Source organism: Oncorhynchus gorbuscha, linkage group LG12 (assembly GCF_021184085.1).
Source record: "Oncorhynchus gorbuscha isolate QuinsamMale2020 ecotype Even-year linkage group LG12, OgorEven_v1.0, whole genome shotgun sequence".
Taxonomy (NCBI): Eukaryota; Metazoa; Chordata; class Actinopteri; order Salmoniformes; family Salmonidae; genus Oncorhynchus; species Oncorhynchus gorbuscha.
Genome location: NC_060184.1, coordinates 59012043 through 59035014, shown reverse-complemented (window position 1 = coordinate 59035014; position 22972 = coordinate 59012043). Strand labels below are relative to the sequence as shown.

Below are 22972 nucleotides of genomic sequence, written 5' to 3'. Positions count from 1 at the left end.
AGTCATTATTTTGTAGAATCACTTTATGCCACGTACATTAAATCTGACCTAATTAACATATTATAAATGCATTAATAGAACACCATAATATTTGCACGGTAGGTAGTCTAGTGGTTAGAGTGTTGGGCCAGTAACCAAAAGCCTGCTGGTTGGAATACCTGATCTGACAAGGTAAAAAATCTGCCGATGTTCCCTTGAGCAAGGCACTTAACCCTCATTTGCTCCAGGGACGCCGTACTACTGTGGCCGACCCTGTAAAACACATTTCACTGCACCCATCTGGTGTATGTGACAATAAAACATATTTGTTGTTAGTCGGTATAAGTGATCCAGTATATCTGAGTAAGTTGGGGGAAAAAATTACTATGAGTACTCTGAGTAGTCTTTTGCCAACTCACACCTGGCCCTGGCCATTGTAGCAAACCATTTCCTTCCAGTTGAAGTGATTCGGAAGAACCTCCTGTGTGCAATCAAGTCCGCCCACACAAACAAACCACAACAGACTGTTTACAGGACAATAATCATACTCACATATTGGTAATTAGGTGTCAACGTCACCCTCAAGTCTAGCAACCCTCTGGAAGGTATTGATCCCTAAGCTGTGGTAAACAACACAGAGTTAAATGGAAGACACAACCACCAGTAGTCATAATAGCTTTAATCCGCCTTAAAATTCGGGCTGGACAGTTATCAACCAGACGGAAGGGGGCGGGAGAGGGGGGGGGGTTCTGACAGTGCTATTGCCGATGACGACTGACAGGCGAAGGTTTTGGAGCACTGGTTGTGGTGTTGGGGAGGAGTGACGCATTGTCTCCTGGGTAATGCTGGCCTACGGTAATGAGTCCTCAACGTGGCTGTCTCCCAGGCTCCCGGCTTGTCTGGGGGAGGAAAGTTTATTACAACTTATGTGATCACAGAAGCTGATAAGCCCAGGGGCCGTATGTATCAAACACCTCAAAGTACTGTAGAAGTGCTGATTTAGGATCAGTTTTTTCCTTTGAGATCAAAATTAATAAGATTACATGGACAGAAATAACCTGATCCTAGATCAGCCCTCCTAATCTGAGATGCTTGATACATACGACCCCAGCCCAGCTTTGCAAGGTGGCTGTGGGATTGTTGTTTTTGAAGTTGTGCTGTTGGGTGCACTACAGCACCCATAGAGTAAGGCCCCCATTTGGGTTTCTCCCAAAGAATAGACACGCACACATATGCACATGCGCACACACTCCTCCCCTGCCACACCCCCTCCAATAGGGTTTTTCAAATCTCTGCCTCGGCCCAGCCCTCCTCGATTTAATAAGGAATTACAATTATTTGTCATTCTAATCTGTCTAGTCAGACAGAAGGAGACGTAAAGACGACGGTAAGGCCATGTTGGACAACAGGGCGTGTGTATGATTCATCACTCTGTCCTCCGGCCCCAGATTAATATTTGAATGTAATTATTACTTCCCTAGCCATTAGCGTACTGGCTAAATGAAATCATGTGAAAGAGGTATTTCATTAAAGTTACCACAGATGGGGAAAGGAGAAATCACTGGAGAGGCGATCCCAGTCCTAGATGACCGATGGGACCCTACAGACAGACATGGAACACTCAGGGTTCTGGAATGCTGTTCTGCATTTTAATGTGGAACTGGTATGATCGTTGCAGTGTAGCCATGGCTATAAAACATTCAGAAGGACATCCCTTTATTATTTAGGCCACAATAAGCAAGACATAAATCAATGACTATATCGAAATGTTTGGATTGAATTGGATTTTATACAAACACTTCTAATGCGGAAATATTGAGTCATTGAAAGGGGTCAGCGGCTTTATAAACAGGCTGAATGAAATACCACGTACAAGGTGAACAGGTGTTGAGAGCCACAAAAAATGCATTATAGTTGAAATATTAGAAGACCGATATAACTTATTTTAAATAAACTTGATTCATAAACTTTTTTTAAGGAATGTATTACTTTATTTTTCTTCTTTAAAAGGACAACAAATTGTATTTAAACCTGTTAGCCTTTCAGACAGACTGTTACTGTACCTATAATACATACGGTAGATATTTTTTTGAACAGAGCTGCAGTTCAATCAATTACAAAGCTGGCACCCCCACCACTGTTTAGGTAAAAACATCTGGGATGGGGTTGGAGAAATGCTTACCACTCAAATTAATAGACAGAGCCATACAAGAGTTCAAAAGTACAAGAAGACAGTTGGTGTGCGTGTGTGTGTGTGTGTGTGTGTGTGTGTGTGTGTGTGTGTGTGTGTGTGTGTGTGTGTGTGTGTGTGTGTGTGTGTGTGTGTGACAAACACACTCAGTGGAAGAAAGCCAAGTGGGGTTAGCTAGCTGGAGGTGACAGCTTAAACACTGTCAGGTATGTTTGTGTCCCACTGTGTTAAAGAACACACACCACGCTGCATGGCTCTATACTCACATATCATTTGCACTGCTGCTATAAGGGCGTCAAAAGAACGAAGATGTTTTGTAAATGAGAGGTTTGGGGAAGATCATATCATACAATAGATCCATACCAACTCAGATGGATCTCAAGGGGCATTAACACACACACACACACACACACACACACACACACACACACACACACACACACACACACACACACACACACACACACACACACACACACACACACACACACACACACACACACACACACACACACAGAAGCCGTCACAGTATGAATGTGGTGATCTGAGGCAGGGTGATCCTTAATGCTAGTGACTGGGTCACATGGTCATATGTAACGGAACCCTCCCGCTCTAGAACCATACTAGCTCCATTCTCCACTCCTCCACTGAGCTAATGTTCTGTCACAGCTAATGAGAGTGGTGGAACCAGAGTGATGGATCCGCTCTGGCATCTCCTCACAGAGAACTAGCATACACTCAGTGTAGTGGAGATAGAGATCACTGCTCCTTAGACTCCTATAGGGAGGTGTTGTGTCAATGTGTATAATACAGGGAGACACATTCGCTAATTACTATTAGCTTGTGTCATGTTAGGTCCTTTCTTACTTTGAGCCAACGGTTTGTGAAAGAAACCTAGTTCTCTTCATATACTGTAAAACATTATGCATCAACTATATTTAATTGTGAATTACACCAAAACAAATCCTAACAGTTTAACCATTAAGGCAAGGTAGTATGTGGGTTACAGTCCACAACAATAACACTGCCTTGTATAAAGCGAGCAGACACTTTTTACAAGGTTGGTTCCCTTCCGGCTAGAGGGGACAGCCTGTTTTGTCCTTGAGATCCTGGATCCAGCGTGGCTCTCATACTCTCAATGGTGATTTATAGATGGTATTGTTGTGCTTCTCAATATTGTTCAATACACAGCCTGTGATTACCTCGTCCCCCTGCCACTCTGGACCTTGTCATGGCTTCCTTCCAAATGGCACCCTATTCCCTATGTAGTGCACTACTTTTGATCAAGGCCCATAGGGTTCTCATCAAAATGTGTGCACTATACAGGGAATAGGGTGGCATTTCGGACATAGCACCAGGCAGACATCTCAGACAGGGACTATAAGGCCCCTGATGGCCCTGGGGCCCCTTGTCAAAATCGTTGTTTTGGGCAGGATTTTGATAGCCTGGAATCCAAACTGATATGTTCTGTTTTAATGGTGAAATTGAGCATATCAGTTTAGATTCCAGGCTATGAGTTTTTGGGGTCATTTCAGTTTTAATAAGAGGGAATTCACCACTGTTTGTGTTATGTGGGCAGGAAAAGGGAATGCACTGTCATGGGCCTGTCCTGTCTAACCATGTAAAGCACCCGTTGAAAGGGCACATACAACAACGTACGCATGAAGATATGCACACAGAGTAGGATCATATGCACACAGCATAGGATCATATGCACACAGCGTAGGATCATATGCACTCCAAAATACTGATGCCACAGGGAAGGAGTCATAATACATCCTGTTCCCCCAAAAAAACATAGTGAACGAGAGTTTGGCCATGCTTTCAAAATATCTGTAACTTGACACACCTAAAACAAAAACTATTTGCATGTGTTACAACATACACATTAAATAAACAGCTGTTAAATTGGACTGGATGGAATATGAAGTGGAACAGCGTTCATCCACATTTGGATGGAGGACAGGACGATGCTAACTGTCAGATGGACATAAAACTGTCAATTAAAAATGATCTCTCAGAGCCTATTCATTTTGAAGTCAGTTCCACGACCACTATCCCAATTTAAACCCTGATATTACCGTAGTGTCCGTGTTAGCTGAAGAGCTGTTTCAATTCAATCATTATATTGGATAACACAGTCACAGAAAATAATAGTCTACTTACTATCAGAATTAAACAATTCGTTGATCTCTTTGAGTACACATCATTCGGTTATGTTACACTTCTTCAGAAAGCAGGGAAATCTATGCCCTTAAGCTGTGAAGCGTGGTGGTTCGTATGTGCTGGAAAAATGAAAAATCAAAGCAATAGTCTTTATGCAATGCCTGCTCTCTTCCTAGTCCACTTTCTCTATCCATAGTGAAATGCATACAACTTTTCTTTGAAATATTGGAATTGCTGTGGTTTAATGATAATAAAAAGTCAATTTGTGCAGATAACCGTAACAAGACAAAGGAGCTTGCAGACACTGCCACCTATTGGCAAGAGAGGAAAGCTATATGGCTAAACTAAAGCATAGATTGTCTAACTCCCAAATGGCACCCTCTACCTATAAAGTGCACCCTGTGGGCCTATGTCAAAACCAGTGCACTATATAGGGAATACGTTGACATTTGGGATGCAGCCATAGACATTGATGTCCGTGGCAAAGTGTCTTCTAGCAGTGATCTGAAAAGCCTTCGCTGTGATGGATGGCAAAGCCCAGCTGACCATATTGCTGTGCTAATAAAAACCTGCCCTGCAATTCACATAGCTCACTGTGTTTTGTTTTTTTACCCCGGCACCATTGCTTTTAAGAGGAAAACTGGTTTAGGTGTCAAAAAGAACGATGCCCCTCAGAACGCGACTCACCTCAAGAGGTATAGAACGAAAGGAGAACTATATTTACAACTACGTTTTCTCCCGGCTTGAGACAGCAGGAAAGACCTTACAGATGAAACTTTTACCTCACTACTCCTTACTTGAACCTTTTGACTTCATTGCTTCATTAAAAAAAATAAAAAGGATAAAAAGATACAGCATAAGAATGAATGGATCAAATAAAAAAAGAAGACCTCTAAGGAAACAAAAGCAGTGTGTGTATAAAATGCGGTGCTGCTAACACTGGCAGATGATGAGGAATGATCTGACGGTGAGCAAGCTGTTGCCATGCAATATGAACCATGGGCCATCATGGTGTCAGTATACAGTGCAGTCAGCAGAGGACCGCTGGGTACACAGGAAGTCACTCGTTAACTCTTTGTATCCAGGGGCATCTGTAAGGCCACTTCCTGTTTTAATTACAAGGAGAACAATTAGTGACAACATTTTATAATTCATGTGCAGATGATCCAATATATGTATTGGAGTTAACCATCTCACCTTCCATGAGATTATAAAGGTTGCAGTAGTTTGTGCCGTGATCTCTAATGGCATACCAGCTCTCTGAGACAGACATGGCCTGCAGAGAAAGAACGATTCTGGTTAGAAGAAGTGTTTCAGACCTGAGACATGTTACGGTAGTGTTAGCTGCAGATAACCCACAAAAAGAGATGTGATCCCTAAGTAAGCCTACACATTATATTATTGTCCTTATATGTCATATGGATGTATAGAAATGACAACAGGATCAGAGAATATCCCTCCTACTGAGACGTGACAGTGGGTGAAGAACTCAAAGGAGACCAGACGGAACGTCAGGTCATCGACAGTCTTCTTAAATGGTGTGGTGTGTTTGGCTGCTATGAAGTGGATAGAGGCTGCCTGGAGCTGGGGAGCAGAGATAAAGAGATAAAGAGAAAGAGATCAAGAGAGAGAGAGAGTAGAAGGGTCATAGTCGGAAATATGCAACACACATAGGGTTGTAAAACTACCAGTATTTTACCAAAGTTACTGGAATTTTCTCTACTTTTGGTCATTAACAGGTAATCTATGGCAATCTATGGCAATCTATGGTAATCTATGGTAACTTTGGCAATTTATACTTAAATAACTGAAAATATATATTCATATAAAATATGAATTCAAGAGAAAACAGCTAAATAAATTTTTTAAAAGCATCTAAACAATGACAATTTCAAATGAACTTTTCCAACAACTTACTTTTTTGACAACTGCCACCAGTTTGGCACCAAAACATTTACAACAATCACATATTGACAGAGTAAATAAAGTTGAGTAAAAATATCAAGGATAATTCATGGCGAAACCCTCACATTAAACACCAACGGTATTCACTAAGTTGATTGATTATATTTAGGTCACAGGTGGTTGGTAGCACCTTAATTGGGGAGAATGGGCTCGTGGTAATGACGGGAGCGGAATGGTATCAAATACATCAAACACACGGTTTCAAGGTGTTTGATGCCATTCCATTTGCTCCATTCTGGACATTATTATGAGCCGTTCTCCCCTCAGCAACCTCCACTGATTTAGGATCATGTTTTACAGCTTTGTTACAATGTTTTAGATTCAAATAATCTCAATTTATCATTTTATATATTTTACATGTTTTGAAAATTCCATAAAAGGCTTGTGAACATTTCAACTTTGAAAGTTACCAGTAATATACTCTTCTTTTGCAACCCTAAACACACACAAGTAATTATACGATATAAAAACACACACACACCATACCTTGTAGAGGCACCTCTGTCCCCCCATCACACAGCTGGACATGGTTCTCCAATGCTTGATCTGAGTGACCAGACCTTCATAGACCTGTCTACAGGGGATCCCAAAATACCTGTAGTAGGACCCAGAACATAGAAACACATCGATGACGAGGCTTAATACTTAGTCTCGTCGGGCCATCAGCTTGTCTAGTTGAAAAGCTTGGGCCCCAGAAGCTACTCATTACTCGTGTCCACCACAGTCATTTCAGGTAAAATGGCACTGGCACCATCTTGTGGATACAGAGGGTAGTGTTCAACTGGGCCTAACATAACTGCTAATTCAATTCACAAGTGGTTGTAATAAATCAGCACTTTGTAAAGATATAGATTTTTATTTGGAGCCATTTTGCACAGAGAGCTATAATAAATTATTAGTCATCATGAGGGGCATGTCCATCAGATTCTATGTTTGTATTTATTTTGTTTAACTCGGCAAGTCAGTTATGAACAAATTCTTATTTACAATGACAGCCAACCCCGGCCAAACCCGGACGACGCTGAGCCAACTGTGCGCCGCCCTATGGGACTCCCAATCACGGCCGGTTGTGATACAGCCTGGAATCGAACCAGGGTCTGTAATGACACCTCTAGCAGTGCCTTAGACCGCTGCGCCACTCGGGTATGGGTCAGACCATAAAACAGCAAGAGTGAACAACAGCAACAATTTGTTTTACTAACATCCAGCACCGCAATAAAAAACAGCATGCACCATCTGGTCAAAACATAGACATATAGTAATAGCATAGTAATGGTCAAACAGTAGCTTACCATTCTACTTTGCATTGTGCATGGAGAGGTCCCGCGGATGTGATCTTGAGATTTAAGGTCCCAAAAACTAGTGCCACCGCAAGGATCCACCCTGCCAAATGCATCTTGTGAAAATAAATATTTTTTGAAGCAGTATCCAAGTAACACATTCACAACACCAACAACGAAGTTCTGAGGCCTGTTTTGGGAGACGGATAGAAAATCACAGGATGGTCATGTGCGTTTAGAGGAAAGGAAACAGCCTAAACTCAATTAAATTTAGAAAAAAGATCCATCATTCTACAGAGCAGAGAGAGAGATACAGAGGGCAAGACTAGAGAGACATCTAGGGGTCGTTGAAATGAAAGCACCCACTGTGAACTTGTAAACTGCTTCATCAATGAACATACATTACAGCCATACATTCCAGGCAAGTGCATGTTCAGGGTTCAATAATGAATTGGAGACTCTCCAAAAAGGAGAGGAAAAAAGTTATTCAAGTTGTTGTAAGAGGATGAATAGGACATTCAAGATACAGTGTGGTTGTTGAAAGCTTTTTTGGTGCAAATAAAATCTATTTTCTATATTGGTTAACTCAGTCTTCAGAATATAATATAACTTGTTTTATTGCTAGAGGTGTCTGTATGTGTTCGTTGATCATGTTTGCCCATGTCTTCTAGAAGGAACTAAATATTACAGAAATTGTAAACACACCATTCAAAATGTGTGGCTGTGAATTGTATCCTAGACCCGCCCCGAAATGTCGTATTCACTCCGCCTCACGGGCGTACTTACCTATCCTTGCCCAGAGGTGTGTAATATATCACGCCCCTTCCAAATCCAACTTCCAATCCGTGGACAGAATTTGCCAGACCCCCTCCTTGCCGCGGTCCTTTCACTATAGAACGCTCAGTGCCCCACGTCCGCGTCATTTTGAAGACACGTAGGTTGTTGAGCTTTTAAATAGATGTAGCCCGAGCCGCGAGCTCGTCGAGGACTGGACACTTCTCTTTATAATGTAAATAATTATCCCCGTGTCCTCCACGCAGCTTCCGTTTTCCCCCACAACTTTCATCCCTTTGGACCCGTCCATCGGCAGGATAAATATTTGTAGATGACCTAAACTTCCAGTAAGTCACTGACATAACACACATACAGTAGGTTGACAGATTGTCCACATTTATGCCATTATTTGCTTTTACTAATGCTATTTGCGCATATGTTCTCTGGTAAGGATTCTATAGACACTTTTAAAAAAAAGTTACAACGAAATCTTCAAGTAAACCAATAAGACATTTATATAGGTATAACATTTCCATATTTGCTTTCTACTTTAGTAGGCTACACTGCACTATACTAGGCTACAAATGTAATACGGTTTTTCTTCCTAATCTATTTCTGTCACAATTATGTTATTGTGTTGTCTTTTGCCAGTCGTTTTTTTCCTCTGGTATTAATGGTTTCGGTTTAATGCCGTGGGAATGAAAGTCATGTGGATTCTGCTATCAGATCTCGAGTTCTTCACATTCCATCTTGTGAATTAAACCCAGGAGAGTCTGATTGGAACGGGCTAATTATTCACAGATTTCACGTCCGTCACTCGGTCGCGTCATTACATTATTATGAACGTTCTTCAAGCCGCCCTCTATCGGTGGTGCTATAGTGGTGGCCTAAAGAGGTTACAAACCCAGTCAGTCATTCTGGGTGAAGGTAACTACTGTTTTGTCTAAATTACTCTATAATTCCTGGAAATACGATGATATTTCAACATTCGTCAAATATTTAGTAGGAAACCACTTCGTCAGCATTATCATGTCGTCAAATTGACTTGAGACAGATGGCAACGTTGTCATTCGCTAGCAAAGTTTGTCAATACTGCATATACAGTCAATTTGGTGACATCAAAATGATGACAGAAGGTTTTTCAACAAATTATTTGCCTCCGTGTGAATGACATTGTATTTCCAAGCAACTGTAAAGATTGCAGTCAAGAGTTTAGTATAACTGAAGTCACTGCAGTATGACGCAAATACTGCATCCAAAATAACATTTTTTTTTACTGCGGTAATTTTGCAGTGTAAACTGCAGTTAGAGTGCAGTATAACTTCAGTTCAACTGCAGTACATTGCAGTTGTTCTGCCATTATTGCATCCAAAATACCACAGCCGACTGCAATTACGGAACTTTTACTGCAGTTTCAAAACGGCAATATTTTTTTTGTAAGCGCACTCATTGACGATGCATTGAGTAGAATGCTCATCAATCGGTTCAAAACAATAATGTGACAACATACAACCCATGATATTCACGATAGTTGCGTCTATTATAGGCATTGGTTGAAGCTCGGTGTTAAATTGAAATATCCGTTTCATAACTATGCCAATATGACACCAGTATCGATGAAAATGTGCAGAGCAACTTGATTGGAGGTCCACAACACACTCCACGCCCATCGTCATCAGCCGTCCGTCATTTACCGAGAACCACATACCAGATTTGTAATAGGGTCTTTAGCAACTGAGTTTTAAGAGTATTTCTTGCGCCTATCTATCTCAAATTCTAGAGGTCAGATTAAAACTAGACTATAGCGTCCATAAAGTGACCATGCGATTTAAAATAAATACCGGATTGACTAAATCAGCTGCTTGCCCCATGCTGCCAGTCATAAGAAGTGTTTGCGAACAAACCTAGGGTACTGTATGTGTGTGTATAAAAGCTAGCTATCTATATTTTGCCAAGTAAGGTTTTTCCTCGCATACGGCTGAAGTCATCATGTGTAAACTGCTGATGTAGACACTTGCGTATAATCAACAACTAGCGAACGTCCTTGGCTGCTATGATATCCAATGAACTTTAGCTAGCTAAGTAACCTTAGCCAGCGTAGATTTGTAACGTTAGTTAACGTGTATGGCCAGTTCATGCGCCACAATATATTATACTTTCTTACACAAAACATAACTAATGTTAACTAACTAGTTAAGTTTAAAACCAGCACATTTGGGGAAACTGCCACCCTGATCACGTTAATTTGCATTGCACTGGCCAAACTACAGTAACGTTAAGACGAGGTAGCCAGATTTCAGACGGGACAAACACTGCAGTTAGCTGCTATATTTCCTTGACTAAGAACATCCAAGACCACAACACAAACCGTAGCCAAGAAAACAAATTGCTTTGTTAATACGAAACAGTAAATGAGATATGTTGAACTGCATATAGTAAATGGTTGAACCCAAAACTAAACTAACAAGTGTAAACACAACTTAAGCTACACATTATTTTGACAGAGGTAATGCACTATCCATTGATCAACAAAGCAATTGATAAAACAGGACCATGTTTAAAACATGTTCCTGTTGTATCAATTGCTGTGCTGATCAATGAGCTTATGTCAATATTACACAAATAAGTTAAGTTACAGAAATCAGAAATGCAGACCTTCTCGATCAATCTGAGCTACTGTGTCCAACACACCACCACCTGTGTTTATGTTGGGTGCCTACTGACCAAAAAAAGGATGTTATGATTTTTTTTAGGATAAAATAAAGGTTTAAGGAAATGCACCACATGTGGTACAACTCACACTATTGTGGAAGCACCTCTAAGAGTATGAATTAAGCTGTTTGAATAGGTTTGAATAATAAGCAACCTGCCTACCAATAGTTTGAAGTACAGTACCAACATAGCTACTTATGTAGGTGAAAGCTAGGTGCTGGAAAACCTTGGTAGAGCATCGTGATGCACGTGTGAATTTCCTGACTTTTTTTTGGCTTCAGACCCATGCCTCTTCTCACTTATTCCCACTCACTTGTTTTTAATAATGTTCTATTGATCAGTAAGACCACATAGTCAACTCTATAGTAGTACTAGCCAAACTATGCACTACAATTAAGAGGAACTACCAAGGGTGTTTCCAGACGTGTAATCCCAGGATGTTGAAATGCCTTAATCTATGGTGGTGTCTCTGTTCCTGTCTGCCCAGTCTCTGAAATGATGGAGGAAAGACAAGCGGATTCACAGAACACTGTGGTGGAGGACCAAGACACATGGCATGAGCTAGCTATAACGGACCCAGTGGACAAACCACACCTGGTACACAAGGTAAAACACACCCATTGCCCATGTCAGTGAATCAGGCTAAACTCTGGTGAGTAGGAAAAGCGTTTCCCGAGGGGAAATATGCCGTGTGAATAGGGGCACTTGTTTCATTAAAAGTTGTCCTGCTTACCCTGTTGCTGTTATTTGTCATTTCAACTGGTTGTGACTCAGACAGAATGAGAACCGTTTGTTTGCGTTTAAGCTACCACCACAGAAAACCAAATATATAGTCAGTTAGTTGTATGTCGGCCATACATTGCTGTTGTATTACTGTGCTTTAGAAGAGGAAGCTTATAGACACATTTCCCGGCCCATTTCCCAGAATCAGAAAGCTCTTTGTTTCCCTAGCAGTTGATACGATCACATGCAACTTCAAATGCAGCTCATGACAGTTAAAAAATACGTAATCAAATGGTTATTGTCCACAATATTGCAGATGTCATCAGAGGATTGATTACATAGCAAGCCAGCGAAGCAAGGTAAAATATCACAAATAGAGCTAGATAAAGCCAGAAGAATAAAATGCATGTTGAACATAGCTTTGTTTTTTTTTCATGGTCATCACTCACTCACTGTTAAGTTTGTCAAGGTTCCGACTTTAGCGTTAGCTATTGTTCTACAGAGATTTTTGGTCGGGGAATGCGTGCGTATCACTCGAACGTGACGTTGCCTCTCCTCTCCTCCCGAAGGACTCGGAGGACCAGGAGGCTCTGTTGTTGAACGGGGCTAAACATCCTGAACATCGCCCTCTGTTGGTCTCCTTCGCCCTGGAGGAGTTTGAGTTTCCCTCCAGCGTCTGTTTAGAAGAGATGCCCCTCTTCCCCCAGTGGCACCTACCCCTCAAACTGATGGCCATCTTGATGGCGCTGACCTTCCTTTACACTTTTACAAGGGATGTGCTGCAGCCCTTTGTGTCTCAGAGCAGGAGTGACTTCTATAAGATCCCTATACTGGTGATGAATAAGACCCTGCCATGGACGGCCATATCTCTGCTTGCTCTGGTCTATCTGCCTGGGTTACTGGCTGCCCTGTTACAGCTGCACAGAGGTAGGCTACACACGCATACACATACTGTTTGTATGGAGGCAGGGACAAACACACACACACTCGCAGGCTTGGGCACACACACAAACATGCAGGCAAGCACATGCATATACACCTAAGTATGCTCAAAGTCCTAAACTTAAATTTGCCCATTGCTATGTGCTACACGTGGTGTTTTTCCTAGCCGAAACAGTTCGGAAGAGTTTGTGCATGTATTATGATGACATTTTGTGACGTTTTTGTTAGTTTTGGGCTGTTCTGGCACACAACCTGTTTTCTGGAGGCAAGCCGAAGTCTATGCCCCTTCATCGATGATTGGTCAAGAGTAGCGATTCTTCAATAGTCTTAGTTGTCATTAACATTTTTTGTTGTTGTGGAATAATGCACCAAACATCTTAGTTAAATTTAAAATTACCCGACTAACATCTCCTCTGCAAAACGTCAATATTAATGACAGAATTTTTGATTATCTTAGATTCCTTCTCAGTCTTTTGAGGAATAGTCTGGCTACGGCGTCTCAAAATGAACAAACTATTGCTGCTTTTTTCTCGTTTTTCAAGCGAAGGTCTTTTTAAAGGAGTATGCGAGCATACTCGTTTAGTTCGGCTAGCCGCCAACCAAAGCATGCTGATACCTTTCCCCCCACACAACTGGGCTGCCAGTGTTTTATGTTAATGTTACCTCTAGTCTTATCATATCAGGAGTGTGCCATTAAAGACCTATGGCAAGCAGAATCAACAACCTCTGCATCATTCAAGACTGTTGCTTTGTGAGAAGGTATTAAAGTTCACACTTGGCAATTGTTATGAAAATGACATATGAACAGTTCGAATCAAAGTTTATTCGTGGTGAACACATTTGAAGATGGTATCACAGGCGCAGCAAAATACTTTTGTTTCTAGCTCCAACAGTATAGTAATTACTAGACAAAAAAAAACAAATTCAAACACAATACATTAATATTAAAATCCAAACAAGCGTTTACATTTTCTAGACACTCTTATCCAGAGCAACATGCAGTAATGTGTGGACACATTTTAATATTTTGTTTGTACTGGTCCCCCACGGGAATTGAACTCACAACCCTGGCATTGCAATTGCCATGCCCTACCAGCTGAGCCACACGAGATATCACAGAAGTTAGAGCAGGTCTGCCAGAGCCATGAGACACGGGTGCTGGCCTGCATAGATGGAAACTGAACATTTGGAAAGTGAATTGTCAATGGAAATGCTCGATTAGGCCTACTACCACAAACAATTGGATTTGAAAGTCATTGGAGTGAAAAGTCATACACGTACTCTCACAAAAACACTGACATGAAATCAGTGCAGTGAGACACACAGTTTGCATAAGCTCAGTCAGAGTGGATTTATTTACTTATTTAAGTTCAGAGAATAAATTAAATCCTATTTATAGTTATGAATTAGCCCAAGGTTATCTTTCCCTGCAGGAAGGTCTACTCTTGTCTGCCTGGCAGAAGAATCTCAACATATTGTGTATCATTGGGTCAACACCAACACCCTAGTCAAAAAAATGTTCCCGTTTGATCTTACTACCCCCCCCCACCCTTGTCTGACCCTTCCCCTCAATCTCCCCTCCCCCTCTTCATCTCTCTCTCCCTCTCTCTCTCTGTCCAGTCACTATTCGTAAGGGTAATTGGAGCCTTGCAGTGTATAAATATAGGTTGAGGTTTCCTCAGTGCAATGCAATTATAGGGGGTTGAAAATATGCAGCCAGCCACAATGGAATAAGCTTCATAGATAGGATAACACATGGGATTTTTTGGGGGCATCGGTTTCTCCACAACAAAGGTTGATGGATCATATGAAAAGTACTGAAGTTAGTCTATATTCGGGTTCCAGTGAGAGCCACACAGCCAGGATGTGGCAAGATGGTGTCAAACCAGAGCTAGGGTGTTGGTTTTGACATGACACACATCATCTTGAGGTTCTTCTCCCAGGCAGACGAGATGTAGATCCACCATGTAAAAACAACTTTCCCAGACAACTGTAAGCCTTTTGTAGCCTGACAGTTTGTCAGCCATTTTAAAAATGTGTTGGGAAGCACTACTAATCCCCCCCCCCCCTCTCTCACACACACACACACACACACACACACACACACACACACACACACACACACACACACACACACACACACACACACACACACACACACACACACACACACACACACACACACACACACACACACACACACACCCCTCTGTCAGGTACCAAGTACAGCAGTTTCCCAGGCTGGTTGGAGAGGTGGATGTCTATGAGGAAACAGCTGGGCCTGCTAGCTTTCTTCCTAGCAGCACTCCATGCTATCTACAGCCTCTGTTACCCTATGAGACGCTCCTACAGATACAAGCTGCTCAACTGGGCTTACCAACAGGTAGATGGCTACTGGCTAGACCAGGCTTGTATCAAAAATGGCATTTTAGTTTAACTTGATATGCGTTTTATACTATGATGAACAGATGGTTGCTTATTTCAGCAGTATGGCATATATTCAATCAATCAATCAAATGTATTTAATAAATTCCTTTTTACATCAACAATTGTCAAAGTGCGTATACAGAAACCCAGCCTAAAACCCCAAAGAGCAAACAGGGCAGATGTAGAATCACAGTGGCTGGGAAAAACTACCTGGAAAGAGAAAGGACAACTGACTAGGTATCCCCCTACTGAATATATTCAACTGAAATGTGTCTTCTGCATTTCACCCAACCAAAAGGCAGGAACCTAAAGCAGAAACCTAGAGAGGGACCAGGCTGCAAGGGGTTGGCCAGTCCTCTTCTGGCTGTGCTGGGTGGAGATTATAAGAGTACATGGCCATTGAGGCCAGATCGTTCCTCAAGATGTTCAAACATTCATAATGACCAGCAGGGTCAAATAATAATCACAGCGGTTATAGAGGGTGCAACAGGTCAGCACCTCAGGAGTAAATGTCAGTGGGCTTTTCATAGCCAAGCCTTCAGAGGTCAAGAGAGCAGGTGAAATGGAGTGAGTGGGAAATAGAGAGAGAGAGGGTTGTATATTGGTATAACATTTCATGACAGGGTAAACCAATTCTTAAATGACAAATTACAGTGCCAGGTTTCTGTTGGTATTGAGGTGTGGGAGTTTTGGTATGTGCTGTATGCTGGCCAGAATAAACAGAACAACCTGATCGTTGTGTACTTTTCTCAGTGTGGAATCTTATGTGAATATGAAGAACAGCTATTATTGAAAGCCAACTTTATATTGACTCTGTTGCCCATCCCAATGTGCCAGTTCACAATCAGGCATAGTTGTCAGATGTGACTTTGATACAGTGGGGCAAAATGTATTTAGTCAGCCACCAATTGTGCATGTTCTCCCACTTAAAAAGATGAGAGAGGCCTGTAATTTTCATCATAGGTACATGTAAAAAAAATCCAGAAAATCACATTGTAGGATTTGTAATGAATTTATTTGCAAATTATGGTGGAAAATAAGTATTTGGTCAATAACAAAAGTTTATCTCAATACTTTGTTATATACCCTTTGTTGGCAATGACAGAGGTCAACCGTTTTCTGTAAGTTTTCACACTGTTGCTGGTATTTTGGCCCATTCCTCCATGCAGATCTCCTCTTGTGCAGTGATGTTTTGGGGCTGTTGCTGGGCAACACGGACTTTCAACTCCCTCCAAAGATTTTCTATGGGGTTGAGATCTGGAGACTGGCTAGGCCACTCCAGGACCTTGAAATGCTTCTTACGAAGCCACTCCTTCGTTGCCCGGGCGGTGTGTTTGGGATCATTATCATGCTGAAAGACCCAGCCACGTTTCATCTTCAATGCCCTTGCTGATTGAAGGAGGTTTTCACTCAAAATCTCACGATACATGGCCCCATTCATTCTTTCCTTTACACGGATCAGTCGTCCTGGTCCCTTTGCAGAAAAACAGCCCCAAAGCATGATGTTTCCACCCCCATGCTTCACAGTAGGTATGGTGTTCTTTGGATGCAACTCAGCATTCTTTGTCCTCCAAACACGACGAGTTGAATTTTTACCAAAAAGTTATATTTTGGTTTCATCTGACCATATGACGTTCTCCCAATCTTATTCTGGATCATACAGATGCCCTCTAGCAAACTTCAGACGGGCCTGGACATGTACTGGCTTAAGCAAGGGGACACGTCTGGCACTGCAGGATTTGAGTCCCTGGCGGCATAGTGTGTTTCTGATGGTAGGCTTTGTTACTTTGGTCCCAGCTCTCTGCAGGTCAACCCCCCCCCCCGTGTGGTTCTGGGATTTTTGCTCACCGTTCATTTGACCATTTTGACCCCACGGGGTGAGATCTTGCGTGGAGCCCCACATCGAGGGAGATTATCAGTTGTCTTGTATGTTTCCCATTTCCTAATAATTGCTCCCACAGTTTATTTCTTCAAACCAAGCTGCTTACCTATTGCAGATGCAGTCTTCTCAGCCTGGTGCAGGTCTGCATTTTTGTTTCTGGTGTCCTTAGACAGCCCTTTGGTCTTGGCCATAGTGGAGTATGGGAGTGTAACTGTTTGAGGTTGTGGACAGGTGTCTTTTATACTTTTATACTGATAAGTTCAAACAGGTGCCATTAATACAGGTAATGAGTAGAGGACAGAGGAGCCTCTTAAAGAAGTTACAGGTCTGCGAGAGCCAGAAATCTTCCTTGTTTGTAGGTGACCAAATACTTATTTTCCACCATAATTTCCAAAGAAATTCATTAAAAATCCTACAATGTGATTTTCTGGATTATTTTCCTTCTCATTTTGTCTGTCATAGTTGAAGTGTACCTATGATGAAAATTACCGGCCTCATATTTTTAAGTGGGAGAACTTGCACAATTGGTGGCTGACTAAATACTTTTTTGCCCCACTGTATGTGCATGTGAAATGCTTATTTGACTGAATATATGCCATATTTATCAAAAGTATTTTATGAGGCCCTTTTTACATCAACAGTTGTCACAGTGCTTATACTGATACCCAGCCTAAAATCCTAAAGAGCAAGCAATGCAGATGTAGAAGCATGGTGGCTGGGAAAAACTCCCTAGAAAGGCAGGAACCTTGGAAGAAACCTTAAGAGGAACCAGGCTCTGATGGGTGGTCAGCTGAGTTCCCTGCCATCCAGGACCTCTACAGTGTCGGAGGAAGGCCCTAAAAATTGGAATAGATTCAAGCCACCCAAGACATAGACTGTTCTCTCTGCTACCACACGGCAAGAGGTACCAATGCACCGAGTCTGGAACCAACAGGACTCTGAACAGCTTCTACCACCAAGCCATAACACTTCCAAATAGTTAATGAAATACAGTACCTTGCAAAATAATTCATGCCCCTTGGCGTTTTTCCTATTTTGTTGCATTCCAACCTGTAATTTATTTTTATTTGGATTTCATGTATTGGACATACACAAAATAGTCCAAATTGGTGAAGTGAAATGAAAAAGAATAACTTGTTTCAAACGGAAAATGAGTGCATGCATATGTATTCACCCCCTTTGCTATGAAGCCCCTAAATAAGATCTGGTGCAACCAATTACCTTCAAAAGTCACATAATTAGTTAAACAAAGTCCACCTGTGTGCAATCCAAGTGTCACATGATCTGTCACATGATCTCAGTATATAAACCTGTTCTGAAAGGCCCCAGAGTCTGCAACACCACTGAGAAAGGTGCACCACCAAGCAAGCGGCACGATGAAGACCAAGGAACTCTCCAAACAGGTCAGGGACAAAGTTGTGGAGAAGTACAGATCAGGGTTGGGTTATAAAAAAATATCAGAAACTTTGAACATCCCATGGAGCACCATTAAATCCATTATTAAAACATGTAAAGAATATGGCACCACAACAAACCTGCCAAGAGAGGGCCGCCCACCAAAACGCAAGGATCAGGCAAGGAGGGCATTAATCAGAGAAGCAACAAAGAGACCAAAGATAACCCTGAAGGAGCTGCAAAGCTCCACATTGGAGATTGGAGTATCTGTCCATTGGACCACTTTAAGCCGTACACTCACAGAGCTGGGCTTTACGGAAGAGTGGCCAGAAAAAAAGCCATAAGCAAACACGTTTGGTGTTAACCAAAAGGCATTTGGGAGACTCCCCAAACATATGGAAGAAGGTACTGGTCAGATGTGACTAAAATGTAGCTTTTTGACCATCAAGGAAAACGCTATGTCTGGCACAAACCCAACACCTCTCATCACCCCGAGAACGCCATCTCCACAGTGAAGCATGGTGGTGGCAGCATCATGCTGAGGGGATGTTTTTCATCGGCAGGGACTGGGAAACTGTTCAGAATTTAAGGAATGATAGATGGCGCTAAATACAGGGAAATTCTTGAGGGATACCCGTTTCAGTTTTCCATAGATTTGAGACTGGTATGGAGGTTCACCTTCATTCAGGACAATGACCCTAAGCATACTGCTAAAGCAACACTCGAGTGGTTTAAGGGGAAACATTTAAATGTCTTGGAATGACCTAGTAAATCCAATTGAGTATCTGTGGTATTACGTAAAGACTGCTGTTCACCAGTGGAACTCATCCAACTTGAAGGAGCTGAAGCAGTTTTGCCTTGAAGAATGGGCCAAAATCCCAGTGGCTAGATGTGCCAAGTTTTATATAGACACCGCAAGAGACTTGCAGCTGTAATTGCTGCAAAAGGTGGCTCTACAAAGTATTGACTTTGGGGGGTTAATAGTTATGCACGCTGAAGTTCTGTTTTTTGGTCTTGTTTCACAAAAAATATTTAGATTTTCAAAGTGGTAGGCATGTTGTGTAAATCAAATGCTACAACCCCCCCAATAAATTCATGTTAATTCCAGGTTGTAATTCCAAAATAGGAAAAATGACAAGGGGGTGAATACTTTTGCAAGCCACCGTAGCTACCCAGACCATCTGTATTTTGACTTTTTGCACTCTTAACTCACCATATACACTGCTGATACTGTTTATTATCTATCCTGTTGCCTAGTCACTTTACCCCTACCTATATTTATTATCTACCTCAATAACCTGGTAACCCTGCACATCGACCCGGTACTGGTACACCGTGTATATAGCCAAGATTACGGAAATCTTCCAACAATGTTTATTTGTATTTTTATGGGAAAGTTACTGGAATTTTGCAACCTTAGACAATCACAATTATATGAATCAATCAAATGCATTTATAAAAGCCCTTCTTAAATCAGCTGATGTCACAAAGTGCTGTACAGAAACCCAGCCTAAAACCCCAAACAGCAAGCAATGCAGGTGTAGAAGCATGGTGGCTAGGAAAAACTCTCTAGAAAGGCCAAAACCTAGGAAGAAACCTAGAGGAACCAGGCTATGAGGGGTGGCCAGTTCTCTTCTGGCTGTGCCAGGTGGAGATTATAACAGAACATGGCCAAGATGTTCAATGGTCATAGATGACCAGCAGGGTCAAATAACAATAATCACAGTAGTTGTAGAGGGTGCAACAGGTCAGCACCTCAGGAGTAAATGTCAGTTAGCTTTTCATAGCCGATCATTCAGAGTATCTCTACCGCTCCTGCTGTCTCTAGAGAGTTGAAAACAGCAGGTCTGGGACAGGTTGCACATCTGGTGAACAGGTTAGGGTTCCATACTCGCAGGCAGAACAGTTGAAACTGGAGCAGCAGTACGACCAGGTGGACTGGGGACAGCAAGGATTCATCAGGCCAGGTAGTCCTGAGGCATGGTCCTAGGGCTCAGGTCCTCTGAGAGAGAAAGAAAGAAAAGGAGAGCGAATTAGAGAGAGCACACTTAAATTCACACAGGACACCGGATAAGACAGGAGAAATACTCCAGATATCAGACTGACCCTAGCCCCCCGACACATAAACTATTGCAGCATAAATACTGGAGGCTGAGACCGGAGGGGTTGGGAGACACTGGGGCCCCGTCCGACGATACACCCGGACAGGGCCAAACGGGCAGGATATAACCCCACCCACTTTGCCTACCCGGACAGGAAGATCACGTCAGTGACTCAAGCCAATCAAGTGATGCACCCCTCCTAGGGATGGCATGGAAGAGCACCAGTAAGCCAGTGACTCAGCCCCTGTAATAGGATTTGAGGCAGAGAATCCCAGCGGAGCGAGGGGAACCGGCCAGGCAGAGACAGCAAGGGTGGTTCGTTGCTCCAGTGCCTTTCCGTTCACCTTCACACTCCTGGGACAGACTAAACTCCATCATAGGACCTACTAAAGAGTTGACTCTTCAATAAAGATTGAGACCAAGTCGATGTCTCACGTGGATAGGCAGACCATTCCATAAAAATGGAGCTCTATAGGAGAAAGCCCTGCCTCCAGCTGTTTGCTTAGAAATTCTAGGGACATTAAGGAGGCCTGTGTCTTGTGACCGTAGCGTACGTGTAGGTATGTACTGCAGGACCAAATCAGAAAGATGGGTAGGAGCAAGCCCATGTAATGCTTTGTAGGTTAGCAGTAAAACTTTGAAATCAGCCCTAGCCTTAACATGAAACCAGTGTAGAGAGGCTAGTACTGGAGTAATGTAATCAATTTTTTTGGTTCTTATCAAGATTCTAGCAGCCGTGTTTAGCACTAACTGAAGTTTATTTAGTGCTTTATCCGGGTTGCTGGAAAGTAGAGCATTGCAGAAGTCTAACATAGAAGTGACCAAAAGCATGGTAAAAAAAAAAAAAGCAAGATACATTTTTCTGCATCATTTTAATTTATAATATGGTAATCTCTCCATCAGGTCCAGCAGAATCAGGAGGACTCATGGGTAGCAGATGACGTGTGGCGTATGGAGATCTATGTCTCCCTGGGTATCATGGGTTTGGGTCTCCTGGCTTTATTAGCCATCTCCTCCCTTCCCTCCATTTCTGACGCCCTCAACTGGAGAGAGTTCACCTGGATGCAGGTGAATCTTTTAATGAATAATGATCTGTCTGTCTGTATGTCCTTCCATCCACCCGTCTGTCTTTCTATCTATGACTTAAGTGGTCAGGGTTTCCTCTCCAGTATCTATTTATCTCTGTGTCAATGACCCTGAATTTCACTGTCTGTCTGTCTGTTTGGTAGTACCTGTGGAACTGTCTCCTTGTTTACCAATTCTCCTAATGTCTGTCTCTCTGTCAGTCTGTCTTTTCTTAGTAGCTGTTGACAGGCCTCCTTTTTGTTTACCTATCTTCTGGTCCTTCTGTCCTGCAGAGGAGTCTGGGATATGCTGCCCTGGTCCTGTGTACAGCCCATGCTCTGGTCTATGGCTGGAGGAAGTGGGTGGAGCCAAAGCACTACGTGTGGTACACCCCTCCATCCTTTATCCTGGCCTCGCTCCTCCCAGCCACCGTCCTATTGGTCAAGGCTATGCTGCTGCTGCCTTGCCTGGACCGGCGACTGGGGCAGATTCGTCGAGGCTGGGAGAGTCCCCGCCCCCCAAGGGGAAGGGGAGTGACTGAAAAAGACTCGCTCTGAAAGAAGACGCGTCAACCTTGGATGCAGCAGTGACGATTGATAAATTGTTTCAATTTTGGGATAAGACCGGAAGCTTGGTCTCTGGACCTCAAGGAGAATCGGTGCTGGTTGATGGGCAACATAAAGTGGCCACTGCACAGTTCCACTCTTCTGCTTATTATACAGATATCTGAGGTGACATACTCTGTAGTCTACACACAGTGTGCTTACTGAATTGATGTCCTGAGAACATAGCCTGGTTAAGCAGACTGACCGCTGTGCTCATGGTTTGTTTAATTGAGATATTGCAAGATCAGACTGGTTTCACAAGGCTACTGAGGAAGATCAGTTGAAGGTAAAAGTAAAACGAATGACCATCTTGTGGCCTGTTTGCACCCAGTCAGGGAAACATGGAGAAACCAAAGCCTGCTCCTCTTAGACATATATTCTATAAGTAAGTAGTTAGTGCATAGTAATGTTATTTAATGTCAGACTAGACAATGGCTGTAGACAATCCCTGTAGACAATGTTAAATGTTGTGCACTATATAGGAAATAGGGTGCTGTTCAGGAAGCAGCCATTGAGAGCATCATCATAATTCTGATTTAAGTAGGCCCATGATAATTTGTATGAATGATTTTGAAGCTTACTTTGTGTATTTTCTCTGGCGCTAGAATATCCATTAGAATATGATGTATCAAGACCGCAGCAAAACGTGCTGAAATATCCCAAAATGCAGTTGAAGGTAGAGGAACTACCCTCAGTTTCAGTCTGAAATAAAGATTTGAACATGATGAGAGTTCAACTGCTTGCCCTTTCATGAGTACAGTTCA

General features: G+C 42.4%; 2 protein-coding genes across 4 annotated transcripts; one reads left to right on the top strand and one right to left on the bottom strand.

Annotated features, from left to right (window-relative positions):
- Nucleotides 1-3094: 3094 nt before the first annotated feature.
- LOC123990201 lies at nucleotides 3095-7765 on the bottom strand. Its single transcript, XM_046290775.1, has 5 exons — nucleotides 7594-7765; nucleotides 6788-6896; nucleotides 5801-5920; nucleotides 5534-5612; nucleotides 3095-5442 (listed from the first exon to the last, which is right to left on the bottom strand). Exons 1-5 carry the CDS (start codon nucleotides 7740-7742, stop codon nucleotides 5351-5353), a joined length of 549 nt encoding a protein of 182 aa, XP_046146731.1. The 5' UTR covers nucleotides 7743-7765; the 3' UTR covers nucleotides 3095-5350.
- A 724-nt stretch (nucleotides 7766-8489) lies between these two features.
- LOC123991164 (STEAP family member 1B-like) lies at nucleotides 8490-22944 on the top strand. 3 transcript variants are annotated; one of them, XM_046292446.1, is made up of 6 exons: nucleotides 8490-8702; nucleotides 11555-11673; nucleotides 12360-12717; nucleotides 14949-15115; nucleotides 21442-21606; nucleotides 21897-22944. In XM_046292446.1, the coding sequence occupies exons 2-6, from the start codon at nucleotides 11563-11565 to the stop codon at nucleotides 22158-22160; spliced, it is 1065 nt and encodes a 354-aa protein (XP_046148402.1). In that variant the 5' UTR covers nucleotides 8490-8702; nucleotides 11555-11562; the 3' UTR covers nucleotides 22161-22944. The 3 variants fall into 3 exon arrangements, with proteins under 3 accessions (XP_046148402.1, XP_046148401.1, XP_046148403.1); XM_046292445.1 differs by lacking the exon at nucleotides 8490-8702 and adding an exon at nucleotides 9132-9282; XM_046292447.1 differs by lacking the exon at nucleotides 8490-8702 and adding an exon at nucleotides 10068-10264.
- The last annotated feature ends 28 nt before the right edge of the window (nucleotides 22945-22972 follow it).